This window comes from Impatiens glandulifera, chromosome 4 (assembly GCF_907164915.1).
Source record: "Impatiens glandulifera chromosome 4, dImpGla2.1, whole genome shotgun sequence".
Taxonomy (NCBI): domain Eukaryota; kingdom Viridiplantae; phylum Streptophyta; class Magnoliopsida; order Ericales; family Balsaminaceae; genus Impatiens; species Impatiens glandulifera.
Window position 1 is genome coordinate 56396592 of NC_061865.1, and position 18468 is coordinate 56415059.

The 18468-nt window shown below is 32.1% G+C and overlaps 3 protein-coding genes across 6 annotated transcripts; 2 read left to right on the forward strand and 1 right to left on the reverse strand.

The window, feature by feature from the left end:
- The first annotated feature begins 1394 nt into the window (after positions 1-1394).
- Positions 1395-2015, forward strand: LOC124933681 (RING-H2 finger protein ATL56-like). Its single transcript, XM_047474123.1, has one exon. The coding sequence runs from the start codon at positions 1446-1448 to the stop codon at positions 2013-2015; it is 570 nt and encodes a 189-aa protein (XP_047330079.1). The 5' UTR covers positions 1395-1445.
- On the reverse strand, positions 2008-4936 carry LOC124933680. Of its 3 annotated transcripts, none has more exons than XM_047474121.1 (9): positions 4793-4936; positions 4150-4279; positions 3769-3855; positions 3559-3686; positions 3367-3463; positions 3010-3087; positions 2562-2787; positions 2256-2479; positions 2008-2168 (listed from the first exon to the last, which is right to left on the reverse strand). In XM_047474121.1, exons 2-9 carry the CDS (start codon positions 4231-4233, stop codon positions 2145-2147), a joined length of 948 nt encoding a protein of 315 aa, XP_047330077.1. In that variant the 5' UTR covers positions 4234-4279; positions 4793-4936; the 3' UTR covers positions 2008-2144. The 3 variants fall into 3 exon arrangements, with proteins under 3 accessions (XP_047330077.1, XP_047330076.1, XP_047330078.1); XM_047474120.1 differs by lacking the exon at positions 4793-4936 and adding an exon at positions 4418-4649; XM_047474122.1 differs by lacking the exon at positions 4793-4936 and adding an exon at positions 4418-4647 and having other exon boundaries at positions 4150-4274.
- Positions 4937-9449: 4513 nt separating this feature from the next.
- Positions 9450-18183, forward strand: LOC124933679 (solanesyl diphosphate synthase 3, chloroplastic/mitochondrial-like). Of its 2 annotated transcripts, XM_047474118.1 has the most exons (13): positions 9450-9680; positions 9784-9959; positions 10768-10860; positions 11920-12000; positions 12146-12217; positions 12631-12762; positions 13391-13477; positions 13825-13896; positions 14410-14495; positions 15135-15267; positions 16757-16846; positions 17153-17251; positions 17676-18183. In XM_047474118.1, the coding sequence occupies exons 2-13, from the start codon at positions 9822-9824 to the stop codon at positions 17853-17855; spliced, it is 1263 nt and encodes a 420-aa protein (XP_047330074.1). In that variant the 5' UTR covers positions 9450-9680; positions 9784-9821; the 3' UTR covers positions 17856-18183. The 2 variants fall into 2 exon arrangements, with proteins under 2 accessions (XP_047330074.1, XP_047330075.1); XM_047474119.1 differs by having other exon boundaries at positions 9450-9959.
- The last annotated feature ends 285 nt before the right edge of the window (positions 18184-18468 follow it).

Genomic DNA, 18468 nt, shown 5'->3' on the forward strand with positions numbered 1-18468 from the left:
GAGGTAGATACCTTGTCAAATGAAGTTAATGATTAACTATAAATAACAAAAAAATTTGACCTTTAGCGAAACGCGAAGAACTTATTTAGCGAAACGCGAAGCGAGAAGTGAATCTTCCCTAAAACGGAACCCATATGATCATCGACGAGATTATCTGCAAATATCATCATCGACAATAGTAAAACCAATATGAACCAATAAGATGAACAAAAAATATGAACCAATATGAACAATAAGAACAGATTAAATCAATTTAGGGTTTATGTTTGATTAAAGAAATAAATCGTTTGAAATAAAGATAATAGAAATAAGAACATAAATTGATTTAGGGTTTTGAAATGAAGATAATGGAAACATGAACATAAATCGATTTAGGGTTAGGGTTAAGGTTTGAAATGAAGATCATAGAAATAAGAACATAAATATGTATGATGAACATAAATCGATTTAGGGTTAGAGTTTTCTTATCATTGATGTGTTTCGCCGTCGCCCTTAAAAAGTGAACAAGAGTAGAGAAAGAAGAGAGAGAAAGGAAATGAAAAAATTAAGTACTTATACAAAACTTTAATCCATTTCGCGAAATGTAAAATCCCTTCGTACGTGAAAAGAGTATTTTCGTTCAAAAAAATAAAGTGGTTACCAGATCAATTTAAAAATAAGTGCAAATATAGCAATTATTAGGATCATTTCGTCAAATTTCTCTATATCGGATTTTTAATGTTAACAAGTTTAAAATATTCAAACATAGGAATAAATGTCACAAGTTAAATTATATAGAAATATTATCTCATTTAACATTTAATAAAGAATTTTTAAATAGGCTTTTCAAATTATTCAATGTGTAACTCTGACTCATGCTAATTCATTTTACCAATAAAAAAAATCAAATAATCTCCGTCAAAGAACCAGTAAGATGTAAATTATAATATTCCCCAAAGTTGTTTCATCAGAAAATAGGACTAAAGTAGTATGAACAGTATATTCATTATTTATATTTTATAAATATATATATATTTGTATAATAAATAAAATTATTTTACATAATTTTTCATAAAAAATAAAATTAAATAATAAGTTTCATATTTGAAAACTTCAAATTAAGTTTGTTTTCATTTTATATAAAAAATGTGAAAATTAATAAATAAAAAATAATATATATTTTTTTTTAATAAACTTTTAACCTAGTAGAATTCAAATTTGAAACGTTTTAAATACTAATTATAAATCAGGGCATTAAAACAATTTTCGGCTCATTGTTTTTAAAAAATATGTAATTGATTGTGATAAATCAAACCGTTAAAACCTATAACGGTAGGAAATAACTTTTTCTTTCTTTCTCTCTCTCTAGCTAGAATTATTATTTATATACGTTTAACCAAATCAGAATCAATCTAGCCGATTACTCACTTTTCAATCTTCATCCTTTTCTTCAAACAAATGCAACTATGCAAACCGATCATAACGAAATCGACCTCCATGAATGCTCCGGCGATGAACTTGATTCAATCCCTCAAGAACCATCAACGTCCTCTCTCGCCGCCGTCGCCGGCCAACACATGGAGCCACCGCCGCCGTCTCCAAAACATGTTAACCCATTCTGGGTCATACTCAAGGGTATTGTCCTAGCTTTCATTATCTCCCTTTTCTTCCTTATATTAGGCATCGCCACAGCTGCTCTCTTTCACTTCATCGCCGCCGGAGCTCCCTCACACTCCCGTCGTCCCCGCCGCTCTTCTTCTTCATCATCATCATCATCATCAAGTTTTGACTCAGATTATACGGCGGAGGAGCTAATGAGGCTCCTCCCCTGTTTTGAATATTCAGAATCCGACACCACTACTACTACTAAGGATTGCGCAATTTGCTTGGATGGTTTCCATAGCGGAGAGAGAATTCGGAAGCTTCCAAACTGTAACCACACTTTTCATTCTAACTGCGTTGAGAAATGGCTGACAAGAGTATCTAATTGCCCGATTTGTCGACTCCGGTTGAACTTGTTGACCCCAGATGATTAAAAAATGAATCTTTTCTAGAATCAGACATTGTAATTTCCATGTAACAGTAAATACTTAACAAATATGTAGTTGAATGCAATAATATTAGCCATCATTTGTCATCTTCAAAGGTTCCCATTTCTCTTCTCGTCAAAAAGGTTTCAATACGACATGCTATAAGAATGAAGATCAAGAAAGAAAACCCATGTTAGCTTTTTTCAGAATCAATAACAAGAATCTAATCAATTTCAAATTACGTACCTTAACTTGTGTCCTGTTATAAGTGTAAGTAATATGAACTAAGTCATCGCTGTCTTGAATAACAGCTGGATAAGAGAACTCCATGTCTGGTGTCTCCTCCAGTGTTAACAGCTCAGACCAGGAATCTCCGTCGTCCTTTGAAACTGCAACCTTTAGTATGGCTCTCGAGATCGTATTGTACGCGAGTAAGAGACATCCATTTCGAAGCTTTACTCCATCAATTCCTATATATTATGGAAACAAGTCATTGATAAATGATAACTCATATCATTCAATCGATAGTGTTTGTTCAAAACTAGCTAATACCTGAATTTGGATTTGGCAATTCAGTTGGTTTGGCGTAACTCCAGCTCAAACCGCAGTCGTTGGATTCTGACAAGCAAACTCTATCTATTCCGGTGAAGGACCTCAGAAGTAATCGGAAAGTTCCATTTGCGGTTATGTAAGGAACTGGTTGGATTACACTTAGAGGATTATTTTCAATGTAAATTGGTCCATACTTTCTCCAAGTCTTACCAGAATCTTTTGTCATCTAAGATAAAAACAACACGCAGGTAACAGGATTCAGCAAATTGCACAAATTATTTAGGCCTCGTTTGATCTTGGGTTATTTGAAAATAACATTGTTTGGTGCGCACATTCAAATATTGGGTTATTTGAAAATAACATTGTTTGGTGCGCACGTTCAAATATTGGGTTATTTGAGATTAAACAAGGCCTTAAATGCAAAGTGTGAGATTTTTAGGCATGTTACCTCTACCCATGCTCCCCAAGAATTCCAACTCTCAACCGATGATCCACATAGCAATCTTCCATCTTCGAGCAAGATAGGCTGATTGTGTTCAAATAAAATAAATTTGTAAGTAACCGAAAATGATCAAGAAACATTCTACAGTTGGCTCCTATGTCTTGAATGAGGGATAAGAAGTGAAGAAGTCATGAAGAGATCAATCCCCATGTGAAAAGATAATTGTTTTAAATAGTGTTGTTGAAAATGGTACATTTTGATTGTTTCGTGTTTTCACTTTCTTTGCAAAAGACTCATAATATTAATAAAATGGTTTGCAATTTGCCCAAAAATGAAAAATTTATCAAGAGAAACCGATCAAACCTTGTTCTTTATTGGTCCGAGTATGCCAGGAGGAAGTTGTTCTCTTTCTGTCCAAGTTAAACCTTTGTCATATGACCTCTTCATGCACCCACTCCATCTGAACTTATTATTTTCATCCATGAAAGAAGATCAAACAAACAAATTTGCCAATTATTTTAAGAACTAAAAAGACACAAAGAAGAATGAACTTACTTCTGAACCTCCTGCCCAATTTTATAAAATAAAAGCACTTCTTTTGATGGAAGCATGAATAAAACAGGATTCCACATTGGGACATTCAGTTCTTCATCGACAGCAAGAGGATCAAACCACTGACCGTCCTACAACAGTTTCCAACTTCTACAAGTTTAGATATCAATATATCATATAAGTTATATTTGAAGTATCCCCAATTGTGTTAACCTTGTATGTTTGTATCCAGATCTTCACGTCAGGTGCTCCCTCATTCGTACCACCAAAATAAGCTGCCAAGAAATGGTTTTTCCCTACCTTCATAGAACACCCAAAAGAAACATGCATAAGTTGCTAGAACATGATGGACATTTTGAATCATTTACAATGGGTTGTAATGAATCATATATACACATTTTGATTTGATAAGCATTAGTTCTAAATCTCAATAACAAGAAGCATATAACTTTGAAAGAATCCCTGGATATTTACATATTGACCCAATTTGGTTAGATTAGTGGATTATCATCTGAATCCAAATTCAGAAAGAAAATAGGTGTTTCCATTTAGGCCCATTGATGATGAGAGGCTGATAGGTAATGGTAAGTGTACCTCCACAATTGTTGAAGCATGACAACTCTTGAAAGGGGCTGAATTTGCAGGAAATAAGAACTCCTCCCTCAGAATCCCTTCCATGCCTATGTTCTTCTTAACTTGCTGATCTTCACTCAAACTAACTGTACTGCAAATAGATGTCATCAATTAGACTTGACCACATGCCAATGGGCAATTTGGGGTTTTGGGTTTGAGTTGTATGTGAGTTATATTGGAATCAGAAACCATGTAAATTGTAATCAATTTGGTTAGAATTGCTTCATACTATTCAACTCCAGGACTTTTATTATCTGAGCTGAGATTGCTCCCAAGCACAGAAACAGGGTGAAGAACTTCCATAACTAAGAAGAAAATCAGCAAACAGAATAGGGAAATCCCCTTTTGAGCAACTTCACACATCTTCCATACTAACATTGAACTGACAGACTGATAACACAATGAAATCAAATGCTACGTAGATCAGTTTACTCTGCGCATAATTTGCTTGAGTAATTGACCTTATCTTACCTACTCTTTCTGTCTCTCTAAGCCTCAACATCATGTTCAAAATATCTAATTATAGTGTGGGGTATGATTCGTTTGGATTCGCTAGACTATTGAATGCGACATGCAACATAGAGAGAGAGAAGATTGAACTCACTGCCGTTGACGATTTCCTTCACGGTTTAGCAAGGAATTCAGATCTGCTGATGTTAATTTGTAATGGGTTTAGTATCAAAACCCAGGGGAGGAAGAAGAAAGCAGCAGCAAGATCTGGATTTTAACTATTTATCACCAAACTTCGTGGGTTTATTTGAAAACATGTATCATTTCCAAGAAGAAGCCTAAATCAATTATGTTTTCAAATAATTTGTCAAATTTTTTCATTTAACACCCTGCCACGTCAGCTTAACACCTCTTTTAATACTCACTTTTTAACATGTCATACAGCAGCGTGTTATTCAAAGTATTAAAATTATTTTTTCACTTTCTCACTTGCACATCATTTAAATTACTTTTTTTAAACATGTCCTCCGTGCTCCAAGGATCGTATGATTTTCGGGTTGATTGTTGGGTTGGAGCAAGAAAAGTGGTTTGTGTATTCCCATCAACATCCCCTAGAGATATTTGTGTAGAAAATTCGGAAATATCAGTTGAACCACTACTGAAACGTTGTGTGTTTAAATTATTTGGTTGTTCACTGTTTGGATAGTTGGTATGAGCGACATGAAAGTTATTTCCAGAGATAGGTGGATAGCCATAAGGCATATAATGATGGTTATACGGGTATTGCATGCCAAAGTTGGGTGGCATCATATATTGTTGTGGAATATTAGGATGGATTCCGGTATTCATGAAAGAAGTTGTAGTTTTGTGAAGGATCCATGAAAGAGTTTGAAGATTTCAAAAGAAAGGTGATACAAACAAGGATGATAATATGGTAGAAAATTTTTAAAATTTTTTGGTGTCCAAATGACACAAACCAAGTCTCTATTTATAGATCGTGAAAAATAAAAAATATTGATATAATTTTTTTTTTTATTGATCAATTATTATTAAAATGTATTTTTAAAATAAGAAAACTAAAATCAAAAGGTAGATATTATCCTGCCACATGGCAGCCTCTCATTGGGCCAAACAAATGTCAAATTTTGACACCCAAAATTTGACACCCACTTTTGCCCCCTGCTGCCTCCCACCCTCCTCTTTTGACACCCAAATGACACCCTGCTGTGCGGCTGGTCTAAGAGAAGCAAAAATATAAGTATCAAACTAGGCAGAAATAATCTATTTCAAATAATTTGGAATCACAAAATTTTCACTTATTACAAAATAAAAAATTAATAAAAAAATAACATGATGTAAAATTTATCAAAAATAAATTTATATTATTTAATCCCATTTTTAATATCAAATATAAACAAATTCACTTCTTTTTAATCCAAATTTGTATGAGATATTGTACGCGGACGACGGTGGGAGGTGGTTCTTGGTTCCCATTTAGTGTGTTCCACAAAAGTTGTTACTAAACACAAATTCATTTTGTGATTGACGTTCGTGAAAAACTTAACACCTGCGGTCGAATTAATAAATATATGAATATTCCGGATTCTACCTGTCTTATTTGTATGGGAAATGAGGAGTACGTTGATCATCTCTTTGGGTATTGCCCATTTGCTTCATTATTTTAGGGTAAATTCTCCACATCAATGAGTTTCATTAGCTTCCCAAAAAAATAGATGGGTATCAAGGAAATGATAATTATCAAGAGTCAAGACAAAGAGTAATGACTTTAATTCAAATGTTTTCAAGTGTTTATTTGTAAACATTGTTTATCATATTTGGATGGAGAGGAACGCAAGAGCATTTTTAAGGGTTCGAAATGATATAAAGTTTGTTTGGAATTAAATTATCTTTGATGGAAACCCACTCATTTGAACCTGGAGGCGAATTCTAATTTGTGAAAAAAATCGGCTGATTTGTAAAAGATGGAGCATTGCATATGAGAAAGTCACACTTACTTCCGATTTCAAGGCGATTTAAGCTTCGTTGTTTGTGTCTTTCACTTTTGTTTTCATTCGGGTTGTTTTTCTATTTTCATCTTCTTGGTTCAAATATTTGTGGCAAAGATTTGTTAAATCCTGAATTCTTGTAATCTTTTACATTTTTCGAGTTATTTTTTTTATTTAATAACATTATATCGTTTTCTAAAAAAGAAAAATTGTAGTGATAAAATAATTGTTTTTATAGAAATTTATTATTTATAGGGTAACACAATCTCCACTACCATTAGGATGTTTTTCTTATAAAGTCAAAATCGCAAAATTTGATCCTTGTATATGAAATAACAACACTAATCATATATTAATCCAACTAATATTTCATAACGATTTGAATTTTTTAAAGTTAATCTTAATAAGTTAGATTTTTTTTTCAATTTTGGTTTTAAATATGAGAAGAATGATGTTGACAAATATTTTGGGGTTTAGAATTAATGATATTCTGTCAACCATCAACATATTATGGTATGTCGTTGACTGTTAAATTACGATCTAAGGTTTTTTTAGACCCGATTATCACTAAAATGAAATGTAAATTATTTAAATGAAAAAACAAAATAATCTTGAAAGGAGTTCGGCTATTTCTCATTAAGAGTGCATTGTCATATATTTTCACATATATGATATATTTATTTATTCTCCCCAAAAGTGTGGTCATGAAAATTGAGAGAATAATGTGTAAATTTTATAAAAATATTATAATTCATCGTTTTATCATCTAATTAATTATGATCAGATTAAATGTTCTGAAGATTAAGGAAATCTGAATATTCGAGACAATGTATCCTTTAATAAGACTATATTATTGAATCACAATCATTAATAGGAAGATTATAACTCCGAGAGACACTGAATAAATTCTTTAGATTTGCAATATAACATAATAGTCTTCGAGCATCGATGATTATATGTAAATATGATAATGACTAGTTTGGTTCATTCACCAAAATGTCTAATTATCGAGCGGGATGTAGTATTTTGAGGAGAATTTATTCTATGTGATTTTTTTTTTCCGATCAATCCAGATTCATTGTGGGTAGGGGTGAACAAACGAGTAAAATTGATCCGTTTTGTTCGATCCGAATTAAATCCAAATTAAATTAATCCAATTTGTAATCCAAACAATTTTATTAATTAATACGGATCGGATATGGATTGGATTGAATATGAGACAATCCAAACTAATATATTATATATTTTATTTTATAGTTTTTTTTAAATGTGAATTTAAAATTATTTAATAATATTTTTTTATAATTAATTCATTTATTTTATTTGTATTTAATAAAAAATGAAAAAGTGAATTAATTATATTATATATTTTAATTCAAATTATTTTGAATTAATTGGATTATTCAAATTTAAGTTAATCTCCTTTAATATTTTCTTATTTAATTACATAATTTTGATTATTTTTATTCAAATTTTAATATTATAATTAAAAAAAATAAAATTTGACTAAGTTATGGGAAAATAAGTCAAAAATATATTATATTCAATTGAAATTTATAGAAAAATATATTTTATATTTAGATTGTTTGGATAATTTGGATAATCCTAATCTAATCTGAAATTAATCCAATCCAAACTCAATCCAATTCGATCTCAATCCAATCCGAAATATCCAATCCGAATTAGTATTTCTAATTCGGATCGGATTGAATTTCGGATTAATCCACTCAATGCTCACCCCTAATTGTGGGATAAATTTTTTATCAGTTTTTGGGACGATAATTAATGTAGTGTCAAAAATCTAAACATAACATGAGTTTACTTCGTTGTTTCCATTTTAATCATCGGTCTAGTGATTCGCTAGCTGAATTAGATATAGAAAAGATTAAATATTATAGAAATTTTTTCTCGTAATATAGTTTATTTTTGGTAGAACGTAAATAAGTGTTCCCGTTTAAATATGACATTATTCGTTAGTAAAACATATATAATTTCAATGTGGGACATTGTTATAATTTGTTGGCTGAGATAATTTAATATAATTTTTGTTAGGATAATTTTGAGATTCAAAAATTTCATCCAAGATATATTTCTTTTAATCAAACATTATTCACAGTAAAATTCATGATATGTGCATAAAAAATATTGTATTATGCTCAACCGTTGACATATGTATCATGAAAAAATGAAATCAATATTTCACTTACTTTTGAATTGTCGAGGAATGACTAATATCTAGAGTACTTTGTGAAGTATTAATAACATTTATTAAGTGATGACCAAGTATTTTGGTAGTTGTTAGAAAATTTAGATTATTGTGGTTAATATGACATACCTACATATTTGAGTTACCATCCAAATTATTTTTTGATCGAATATCTAGTTGGAGAGAAAATAATCGTTGAACCTTCAATGATTGCAGTGGTTCGATTCGTATAACTCGTAATGACTATTATTATGACATTTTATGAGATTCATTCCGAAAAACTAATAAAACTGGTCGGAAAGTTCATCGTTCTTTTCGAGGACCTATGGTCTCGATAACATATTAGGTAACATTGATGTATTCTAATTTTTTTTAATATCATGATTTTTCTTTATATGATTAAACTATTCTTATCATTTATAATATATCATTTATAATATATATGAATTATTTAAAAATAAAAAATAAGTCTAATAAAATAAAAAATAATATTGATAAAAATAATAAATAAATGTCATTTATGTGTTTTAGGTAAATCATGCATATGATGTTTGTTTTTATTATTTAATTTTTATTGTTAGCATTTAGGGTTTTGGTGTCTAAAATTTTATAATCAGCAAACCAGAAATGAGCCACGTAGCATGTCAGCCAACGGCGAATGCTTTACGAGATCGATCGGTCGCCGGCCCATAGTCTTCTATTCAATTCAACCATAACTTTGGAAGCTCTCTCCTTTCTCAACTTTTAACATCCTCCGCTTCCTTCTTCCTAAATGAGTCTGATTTCAACTGCTAATTGAGTCTCTCATCTTCGTGACCTTCAGTTCTCTGGTTCGTTATCAGCTTTCAGATTTTGTCTGGGTTTTGTGATTGGTCTACTTTGTTATTCGTACTAATTGTCTGCAGCTATTCTTTCGTTGTTTTAACATTACAGAGGATCCAACGAATCATCTTAAGCTCATCTATTAAGAGATGTTACTTAGGGGATTAGCTCGGATTTCAAGAACAAGATTGAATCAGTGTCGATGGACCAACTCATGCGGAGCCAAGCAAGACCAGCTATTGATTTCTTGCAATCACTACTCGTCCTCTAAGAACTCTGCTTTGAAGGTACTCATCAGAGTCCTGTTTGTGTTTTACGCAATTGTTCTGACGATGAATAAATTACATCAGAAGTAGCCAAGTAAATATATTTGTTGTTTTTCTGTTCCTATTTCTTGCTTTTGGTGATGGGTTATGCTTAGTTGTTAGTAGTATCATTTTGCCCACTATGGTCTACAGGATTATTAACTGGAAGCATTACTTTAGTGGTGACTAAAATCCACCATAACATTGGTCATATGCCCTACAAGAGAAAAGCTTATTGTAATAGAATTATTGTGAAGATACCTTATATTGAGCAAAAACCAAGTCTTACGAATTTGTCTGTTTCATTGAAGCGTAGGCTTTTAAGAACTAAAACAGTTGCTTCTCTTTCTTCAGTTTGTTTTGTCATTTTCTTGGCTATTACTTACCCATTGATAGATGATTATTGCAAAGACTATATCACAGGGTTGTCTACTTAATTCGACATTTGAAACCTTAACCTCCCTTGCATAGTATCATCATCTTTTTAACAAGTTCTATTCTAAATAACTTTGGCATGTGAGATGTGACTGTTTATCTATGTATGTATGTGTACTTCTCTCGTAATTTTGTTTACCTTAATATGAGTAAATAATTATTTGGCATGTGAAATGTGTTTACTTATCCATAGCTTGTGTATGCTATTCCTGGATCTTTGTTTTTCTTAATGTGATAAATAATCACTCAGTTCGTTTAGTTTGTATGCAATACATGGATCCTGTTGAACTATTTAGATATGATTGATGGTAAACTCTTGCTAAGGTTATTTCATTAATTTGTTCCACTATTGTAGGATATGGGTCATACAGAAATGTACTCCTCGCGCTTGAGTGCTTTCTATGGCTTTGGACGCCGAATTCATCATTTGAGCAGTTCTATAGAGGAGGTTAAGTATAACTGGAAATCTATTCCATCCGTTGAATGTGTTCCCTTTTTGTCGTTAAACCTTATTTGCTCATACTTAGTTTCTCTCTGTACCTGCTACAACATCGTCATAGGGCCTCTGGTTTACCTAAACATAAGTGCTAAATAACAGTGAGCTAAGAAATCTAGAACATGGCATTCTATTTCTGTTTTTCCTGATTTACATTAGAAGGTATGTAAATTAAGACATGCATCCAGTATTTCGAATTCCATATAGCCAGGATTTTAATAGTCTAATTAATGGGACATGATTAATAAATGTGTGATTGAAATACCTGCATCTTTGGAGCTGTTGAAACTAACATGATTTGACATGGTTTGTTGGCCAACACAGAAGTCATCTAGTCCAGTTGCTGACTAGGAAACTTCATTGGATTCTGGTATCAATTTTATGTTCATGGGTTGCTGTTGTTAGTTGATCTGAAGGTGGAAGGAGAATTAAAATAAAATAATGGACCAAGTAAAATGTGGCCTTAACTGGCAGTTTATCTCTACCTATCTTTTAAATGTCGGAAGCAGTTAATATGAACCAAGAAAAATACGTACCGAGACTTTCAAAATCCTCTTATGAGTCACTAGTTTTTTTGCCGTCTTTGTGCCTTTGTAGAAGTCCTTGGAAAGATTACACCTGAACCTTTTTCCTTACTTTCCATTTTAAGTAGGTGAAAATTTAATTCCTGTGGCCATTTATGTCTTCATTGTGATAATAAAGCATTTACCAAGTGCGGCAGGCATGACAAACAAGTTCTTGATTTAATGAACTAAAACTAGTTTAGGTAAACCAATAAGACAAGGCCTGAATTTAGTTCATGCTTTTTATTGCACTATGAAATTCTGGTGGAAATTTGTATGCTCAATATCTTAAATAAGGGATCTGGATTTAAAAATTTGACTAATTATGATCCCTTCATCGTTATATATTGAGCTATATTCAATCCAGTAGTATTTTTGTCATGTTCTCCCAACTACTTTTGTCTTCTTATACTGAGAAATCTGACAGTTTCTCGCTCTGGTTATGTAGGAGCAATTAGATCCTTTTTCGCTTGTTGAGAATGAACTGTCTATCCTTGCAGATAGGTTGCGATCTATGGTAGTTGCTGAGGTATGATTCTATTTTCTTCAGTTTTCAACTAGACCATTCTAATATTTTCTGACATTTTTTACCCCTTATTTTCTGGTGTAGTAATGGGAAAATATTGTGTTTGAAAAAAATATTTGATGTTTCTATTTTAATTGCGTCTGTTCAGGTTCCAAAACTTGCTTCGGCCGCTGAATATTTCTTCAAGATGGGTGTGGAAGGAAAGAGGTTTAGACCTACGGTGAGTTGACTTTTTTGTTAGTTTAGTTATGCATGTGATGAGCTATATATATATATATATATATTTCTTTTTTCTCTTCTTATTTTTGTTTTGGTGAATTTTGTTGCTTTATTTGTGAGGACTTCAGCATCCATTGCTTTGTGTAATGTTTCTTGAATTGCATTCATGAAGGAATTTTTTCTCCTGTTTTACATATCATTGTTTAAAATATAATTTTCAACTCACACTTTCATGTAAGCATCATTAACAATTTCTTCATTAGGTTATATGGTTATCTTGTCACATTCCATTCAGGGGGAGAGAGTATCTCAATCTCTTTAATTATCAACAAGTCTGGTCTTTTAGACAAGTCAGATTTCTGTCTGCAACAAGTTTATTATTTGTGCTGAAGATTACCAACTATCGTCATACAGGTTCTGTTGTTGATGGCAACAGCTTTGAACATCCATATACCTCAACAAACTTCTGATGTAATTGGTGATGCTACATCAACTGAACTACGTGGGAGACAACAACGTATTGCTGAGATCACGGAAATGATTCATGTTAGTTTTTATTTGTCATGGATTATTTTTCTCTTGATTGTGCTTTAGATTATATGAATTCCCTGCAAGCCTAGGCTTATGAGCTTTTTATTCCCTTTAATTAATTTGAAATTTATTAGGTTCAGAGCTTGAGAACTTGCAAGAAGTGCTGCCAGACAGAAGAGAATCCATATTTTAGTGAAACCATGTCATATTTGTTTGTATAGAGTCCATTCTCCAATGAGATTCATATGGAAGCATGCCAAATGAATTTTTAAACTCAAATTTTTTCCTTTCTAGATAAATTGGAGCTGTAAGCTAGAATTAGTTTTTCTTAAAACTATTTTTCGTTACCTTCTTTCTATAAGCATTATTTATAATCTGGTGAAATTCTATGATGGGTGTAGCATTTCCCAGCATGTTCTTGATATTTGCAATCTTTGGAAAGTATTTGATCCACAAATATTATTAGATGCAGATTTGATTATCTCTATGTTCTTATTTTCTTTATTTGAACTGGTCCAGTATGAAGCTTACTGCCACCGTTTTCTAATATTAATGAAATGTATGGAGAGTATGTGGTAGATTTTTCTCTGATACTGGAAGCATTGTTACGATTATGGAATTGAGGTATAATATTTTGTCTTAGGTGGCAAGTCTTTTGCATGATGATGTATTGGATGACGCTGAGACAAGACGTGGTATTGGATCCTTAAACATTGTAATGGGGAACAAGGTCAGTTTTTTTCCCTATCTTGAAATGGCTTCGTTTCATTTTTTCTTTTATACAAAAACCTGTTATGACGTATCTTTTAGAAGAAAATAGCGGTAAAAGCTGTTAAATTTGTTCATACTATGTCTCACACCTCCAGTGTAACTAATAACTTATCTTATTTCTCTTCAATCCAAAATCAATGTTTAGTGTGACGTCATTGATGTATGTAACTGAAGAAGATATATTAGTTGATCTATCAATTTGAGAAAAGAGGAGATCGAATCATGATTTTCTTTTCTGATAAGAAATCTATTTGTAAACATATTTGGTCTGATTCGTAATTAGCTTCTTAACTCATTGAAATGCAGTTATCTGTATTGGCTGGAGATTTCTTGCTGTCAAGAGCATGTGTGGCACTTGCTTCTTTGAAAAACACTGAGGTAAAATCACCTTTCCTGAATCTCCCACGCCTCCCAAAGGAGCGGTTGTTGAGCTTTAATTGTATTTTTTATTAACAAGCAAAATTTTATCCTAAAATCAAATTTTATGTTTATTTATTTTAAATCTAGGAATCATTGTTCATGCAATTGTTGTTTGTATCGTATGAATTTTCTCGCTCTCACCTTAAAAAATCTTTCTGTCACTTCTTACCCTGCAAACATGTGCTCCTTGCAAAATGCAACTTTTCCACATCCTTCATGTGATACAAAATGCTGAAATCTCACCTCTATTATATCAGAAAATCTAAACTGTAATACCATAAGAGAGATGATTACATATCAGGTGTTTCCTTTCTGTATTAAATGTGATTAGGTGGCAGTGTCCTGTGCTTTATAGCAGTTAACTGCCAGATGAGAGTTTTTAAGAGGGAGAGAGTTTCTAAAGTGTCTGATCTCAGTGTTGCACAAAGTATGGATTTATTTGTTATTCCGACTGTGCATATCCTTTTGTAGGTTGTCTCTTTACTAGCGACAGTTGTGGAGCATTTGGTCACCGGTGAGACCATGCAAATGACAACCACATCTGAGCAACGTTGTAGGTACATGGCTCAACTCTTTTTATTTTATTTTATGCAGTATATGGCTCTGTGATTATAAATCTTACTTCTCTTGTGATGATTGAAATGCAAACTTTGTTGGATAAGAATTTATTCAAGGTAAGCAAGGGTTGTGGTTGACTCAATTGTAGCCTCCCCATTTCCATATCCTGCCCTGCAAAACTCATAACTAATAAATTGATGATGTTCATCTCATAGACTCATACTTGGCAGTTTCCATCAGGTTAAAGAGAGAGAAAAAAAATTTATATACAAGAAAAGTTTTCACAATTTGTCAAGCAATAAATGACAACCACTTAGAATAACACTATTGAAGATTAAAACTTTCTTCAAGGCTCATCATAACATGTTGCAAAATGGTAAAAGTTTCCATAATAGGTCTTCTGTTAACCATTAAAAAGAATTTCCGTTTCAAGTTAAACCTGGTTAATATAAAAGATGAATAGAAATGAACAAAAGCTGGCTAAGAGAAACAAGCTGAAAGTCCAATCTTCATGCATTTTCCATGGGTGATAATACAATTCTCTGGCTTCTGATTCAACAACTAGAGTTGATGTTCATGTCATTTTGCTGTTATGTGGTTATGAGAGTTATCCTGAACCAATATTACCTGTATTGCAGCATGGAGTATTATCTGCAAAAAACATACTATAAGACTGCATCACTTATTTCAAACAGCTGCAAGGCAGTTGCCCTTCTTGCTGGACAAACTGCAGAAGTTTCCACTTTGGCTTTTGAGTATGGTAAAAATCTGGTAAGTAGTGCTTTGCTATAATTACTTCTATCATGCACTCGGATGGATGAACAATTTCTCTATTTTGTATCATCTCTCTTTTAAGATTGTATTGGTGTTTTCATTTTTACTATTTTTTGCGGGTATTGTTGCTTGCCTAGGAAGCTTCACTTGTCCTGCACCGGCAAAAATGTTTTCAATGATCTTATTATAACTTGAAAAATTGGAGACAAACTTGGCTGTATCATTGTAGCTTTGACAACACAGACAACTGAGCCAACATCTGAGGCTCTGAGCCCTTCCCAGCTCTTAACTGTAATTTCAAAAACCATGTCATATATGTAGGGGTGAGCAAATGGGTAAAACCAATCCGTTTTGTCCGATCCGTATTAAATCCAAACTAAGTTTATCCAATCCGTAATCCAAACCATTTTACTAATTAATACGGATACGGATTGGATTGAAAATGGTTTGGATGATCCAAACAAAAAAATATTTATATATATCAACTTGAAATTAGTCAACAATTTTTTTTTTTTTTATTTTTTTTTTAATTTTTTTTTTAAAAAAAATTTGAATTTTTTATTATTATTAAATTTGAATCTGAAAAAAATAATAATAAAAAAAATAAAAATAAAAATTAATTAAAAAATATATTTTTATTTAGATAGTTTGGAAAATTTGGATAATCCTAATCCAATCCGAACTCAATCCGATCCAATCTCAGTCCAATCCGAAATATCCAATCCGAATTAGTATTTAGGGATCGGATTGGATTGGATTTCGGATTAAACCACCCAATGCTCACCCCTACATATATGCCATGATCTGATGATCTACATGATAAAAAAGCTTAGGTTATGTTTAGATGTGTATAATTGAAATTATATTACAATTCCAATTTTATAAGAATTGGAATTGAACAACAATTCAATTCTATTGTTTAGAGAAGTCATATAATTGCTATTCGGAAGTCAGAAGGATGAAATTGAAACTTAAAAAATCATACACATTTAATTTCATTGAAATTCTAATTTCATTCTAATTCCTTGCTTTAAATCATCAAACAAACAAAGGATTTGGACCCCCAATTTTGAGTCTAGTTCCAAGTCCGCCCGAATCAAATATAGCCTTAAGGATTAGCAGGATCAGGTAAACTCGTTTCCAACTCTCTTGCGGAATGTTAAGAATATTATTCTAGGCTTTTGTAGTGATGCTTAAATGGGTAGTGCAACAAGCTTCCTATTTGGTCACACATAAGGGCTCCTTTTTGTTTGCCTGATGATCAAAATTTATATGATCTTCGTGTTGTTTATCTTGATTCAGCATTCTCTTTTAATCTCATTTCATTGGTTATACTATTTTCCCTCCGTTGGAAAAGCTTCAATTTAATTTAGAGAAAACATATAGAGGACTGATTTTGATTCACTTATGGACTATGGTTATTGTCATATGCTTTGCTTCCCTATCCCTCTAGACCAACGGGTTTCAATGTTTCTCTGGTTCACAGGGATTGGCGTTTCAGTTGATCGATGACGTTCTTGATTTCACAGGAACATCAACTTCCCTTGGAAAAGGATCTTTGACAGACATTCATCACGTAAGAACTTATATAGTTTAATCTTGGACAGTGATGATATTGTCCTTGTTCTGAAATATGGATTTTTTTAACATTATGTAAAATTGATTCAAAGTGACTCACATATATCAACAAGGTAAACTGATTCTTACAAAAAAAAAAAAATCACCCGCTTCCAAACAGGCTTTTAGATCATTGTGACTTTGCAAAACATAACAAATATAAAATTTTCCTACTATAATATTATTATGATATAGCCCATATAATGGTAATAATTCCTAAACTTACCATCTCTAATGTTATTATATGGACAAATTAATTTCACAGGGAATTGTGACAGCTCCAGTACTATTTGCTATAGAAGAGTTTCCCCAGCTGCGTGAAGTTGTTGACAGGGGACTCGAAAATCCTGCTGATATTCAACTTGTAAGTATTTGACTTGTAACTTTTATCTCTTCTACTTGCTTGTCCATTTTGTTTCAGTTTCTGAATTTGTATGAGAAACCGCTTATCATTTGGATCCACCTTCTAACAGAATGGTGTTTGAAATATATAATCTTTCTGGGAAAATTAACAAAAGAATATATACATCATAAATTTCATCGGTTGAATACAGTACAATAGTATCCATCTAGCCTTAGTCATCTACATTTCTAACTATGAGTCATGAATGACATCTGATCTGGATTGGACTCTGCTTTCACATTCTACTCTGAATCAACACATTTGGATTCTTTTTCATACCTCATCTCCGCCTTCTCGTGTGGATGAAAATTGAGTAATTTCATTAAGTTGAGCTTCTTTCTAATATTGGATATGGCATACTATGTTTTTGTGTGTGACAAATCAGGCTCTTGAATACCTTGGAAAGAGTAAAGGAATTCAGAGAACAAGAGAATTAGCGAAGAAGCATGCAGATCTTGCTTCTTCTGCAATAGATTCCCTTCCAGAGAGCGATGATGAAGATGTGTTGAGATCGAGGCGGGCACTCATAGATCTTACTCACAGAGTCATTACCAGAACCAAGTGAGTGGATATTATATTACTCACATTGGTTATCTCCACTAGTCGTGTTTTCCTTATTCCTTATTGCTAGCTACTACAAATCACTCTATTTCTTTTTTGACTGGAAAATCGTTTCGTGGTTAAAAGGGGGGAATGTTCCTTTTGATCTCTTTCCGTCCAATTGATTCTTAAGTTATATACTTACCCATTTTAGTTTACAATATAAACTAGACCCACAATTGTATAATTGTAAAGTGGTATTCTTTTTCTAGGGTTTTATTCAACTGCTAATAATTGGATCAAGTTTGATCCTGCTTTTGCTCAGGGTGATTATTGTAATTTTTTAAGTTTTACTCCTTTTTTTTACCCTAGTCCTGATTTACAAAAATATTATTTAAAAAAAAAACAATTCAATATAACATCCCTTCATAGACTTTGGGATACATTCCTAAAAGGGCTGCCATTGTCCACTTCTTATCTTGAAAGAATTAAAGTCCTTTTCCAAAAAATAAAAAATAGGATTATTATTATTTTTTTTATGAACAACTTTCATATTTATTTGTATCTTTGATAATGTATTAATTGGTCTCATGTTAATTAGAAATGATTGTATTAATAACAATATTTGGTTTGATAAC

What these genes read in the sequence shown, in the direction of transcription:
- LOC124933680 (XM_047474120.1), bottom strand. Translation starts at nt 4,566, where the DNA reads ATGTTAGTATGGAAGATGTGTGAAGTTGCTCAAAAGGGGATTTCCCTA. An exon ending in AAAAGTCCTGGAGTTGAATA is followed by an intron (nt 4,280 to 4,417) that starts GTATGAAGCAAT and finishes ATCTATTTGCAG; the next exon opens with TACAGTTAGTTTGAGTGAAG. An exon ending in TCTGGATACAAACATACAAG is followed by an intron (nt 3,687 to 3,768) that starts GTTAACACAATT and finishes AAACTGTTGTAG; the next exon opens with GACGGTCAGTGGTTTGATCC.
- LOC124933679 (XM_047474119.1), top strand. Translation starts at nt 9,822, where the DNA reads ATGTTACTTAGGGGATTAGCTCGGATTTCAAGAACAAGATTGAATCAG. An exon ending in ACATCTGAGCAACGTTGTAG is followed by an intron (nt 14,496 to 15,134) that starts GTACATGGCTCA and finishes CCTGTATTGCAG; the next exon opens with CATGGAGTATTATCTGCAAA. An exon ending in TTGAGTATGGTAAAAATCTG is followed by an intron (nt 15,268 to 16,756) that starts GTAAGTAGTGCT and finishes TCTGGTTCACAG; the next exon opens with GGATTGGCGTTTCAGTTGAT.
- LOC124933681 (XM_047474123.1), top strand. Translation starts at nt 1,446, where the DNA reads ATGCAAACCGATCATAACGAAATCGACCTCCATGAATGCTCCGGCGAT.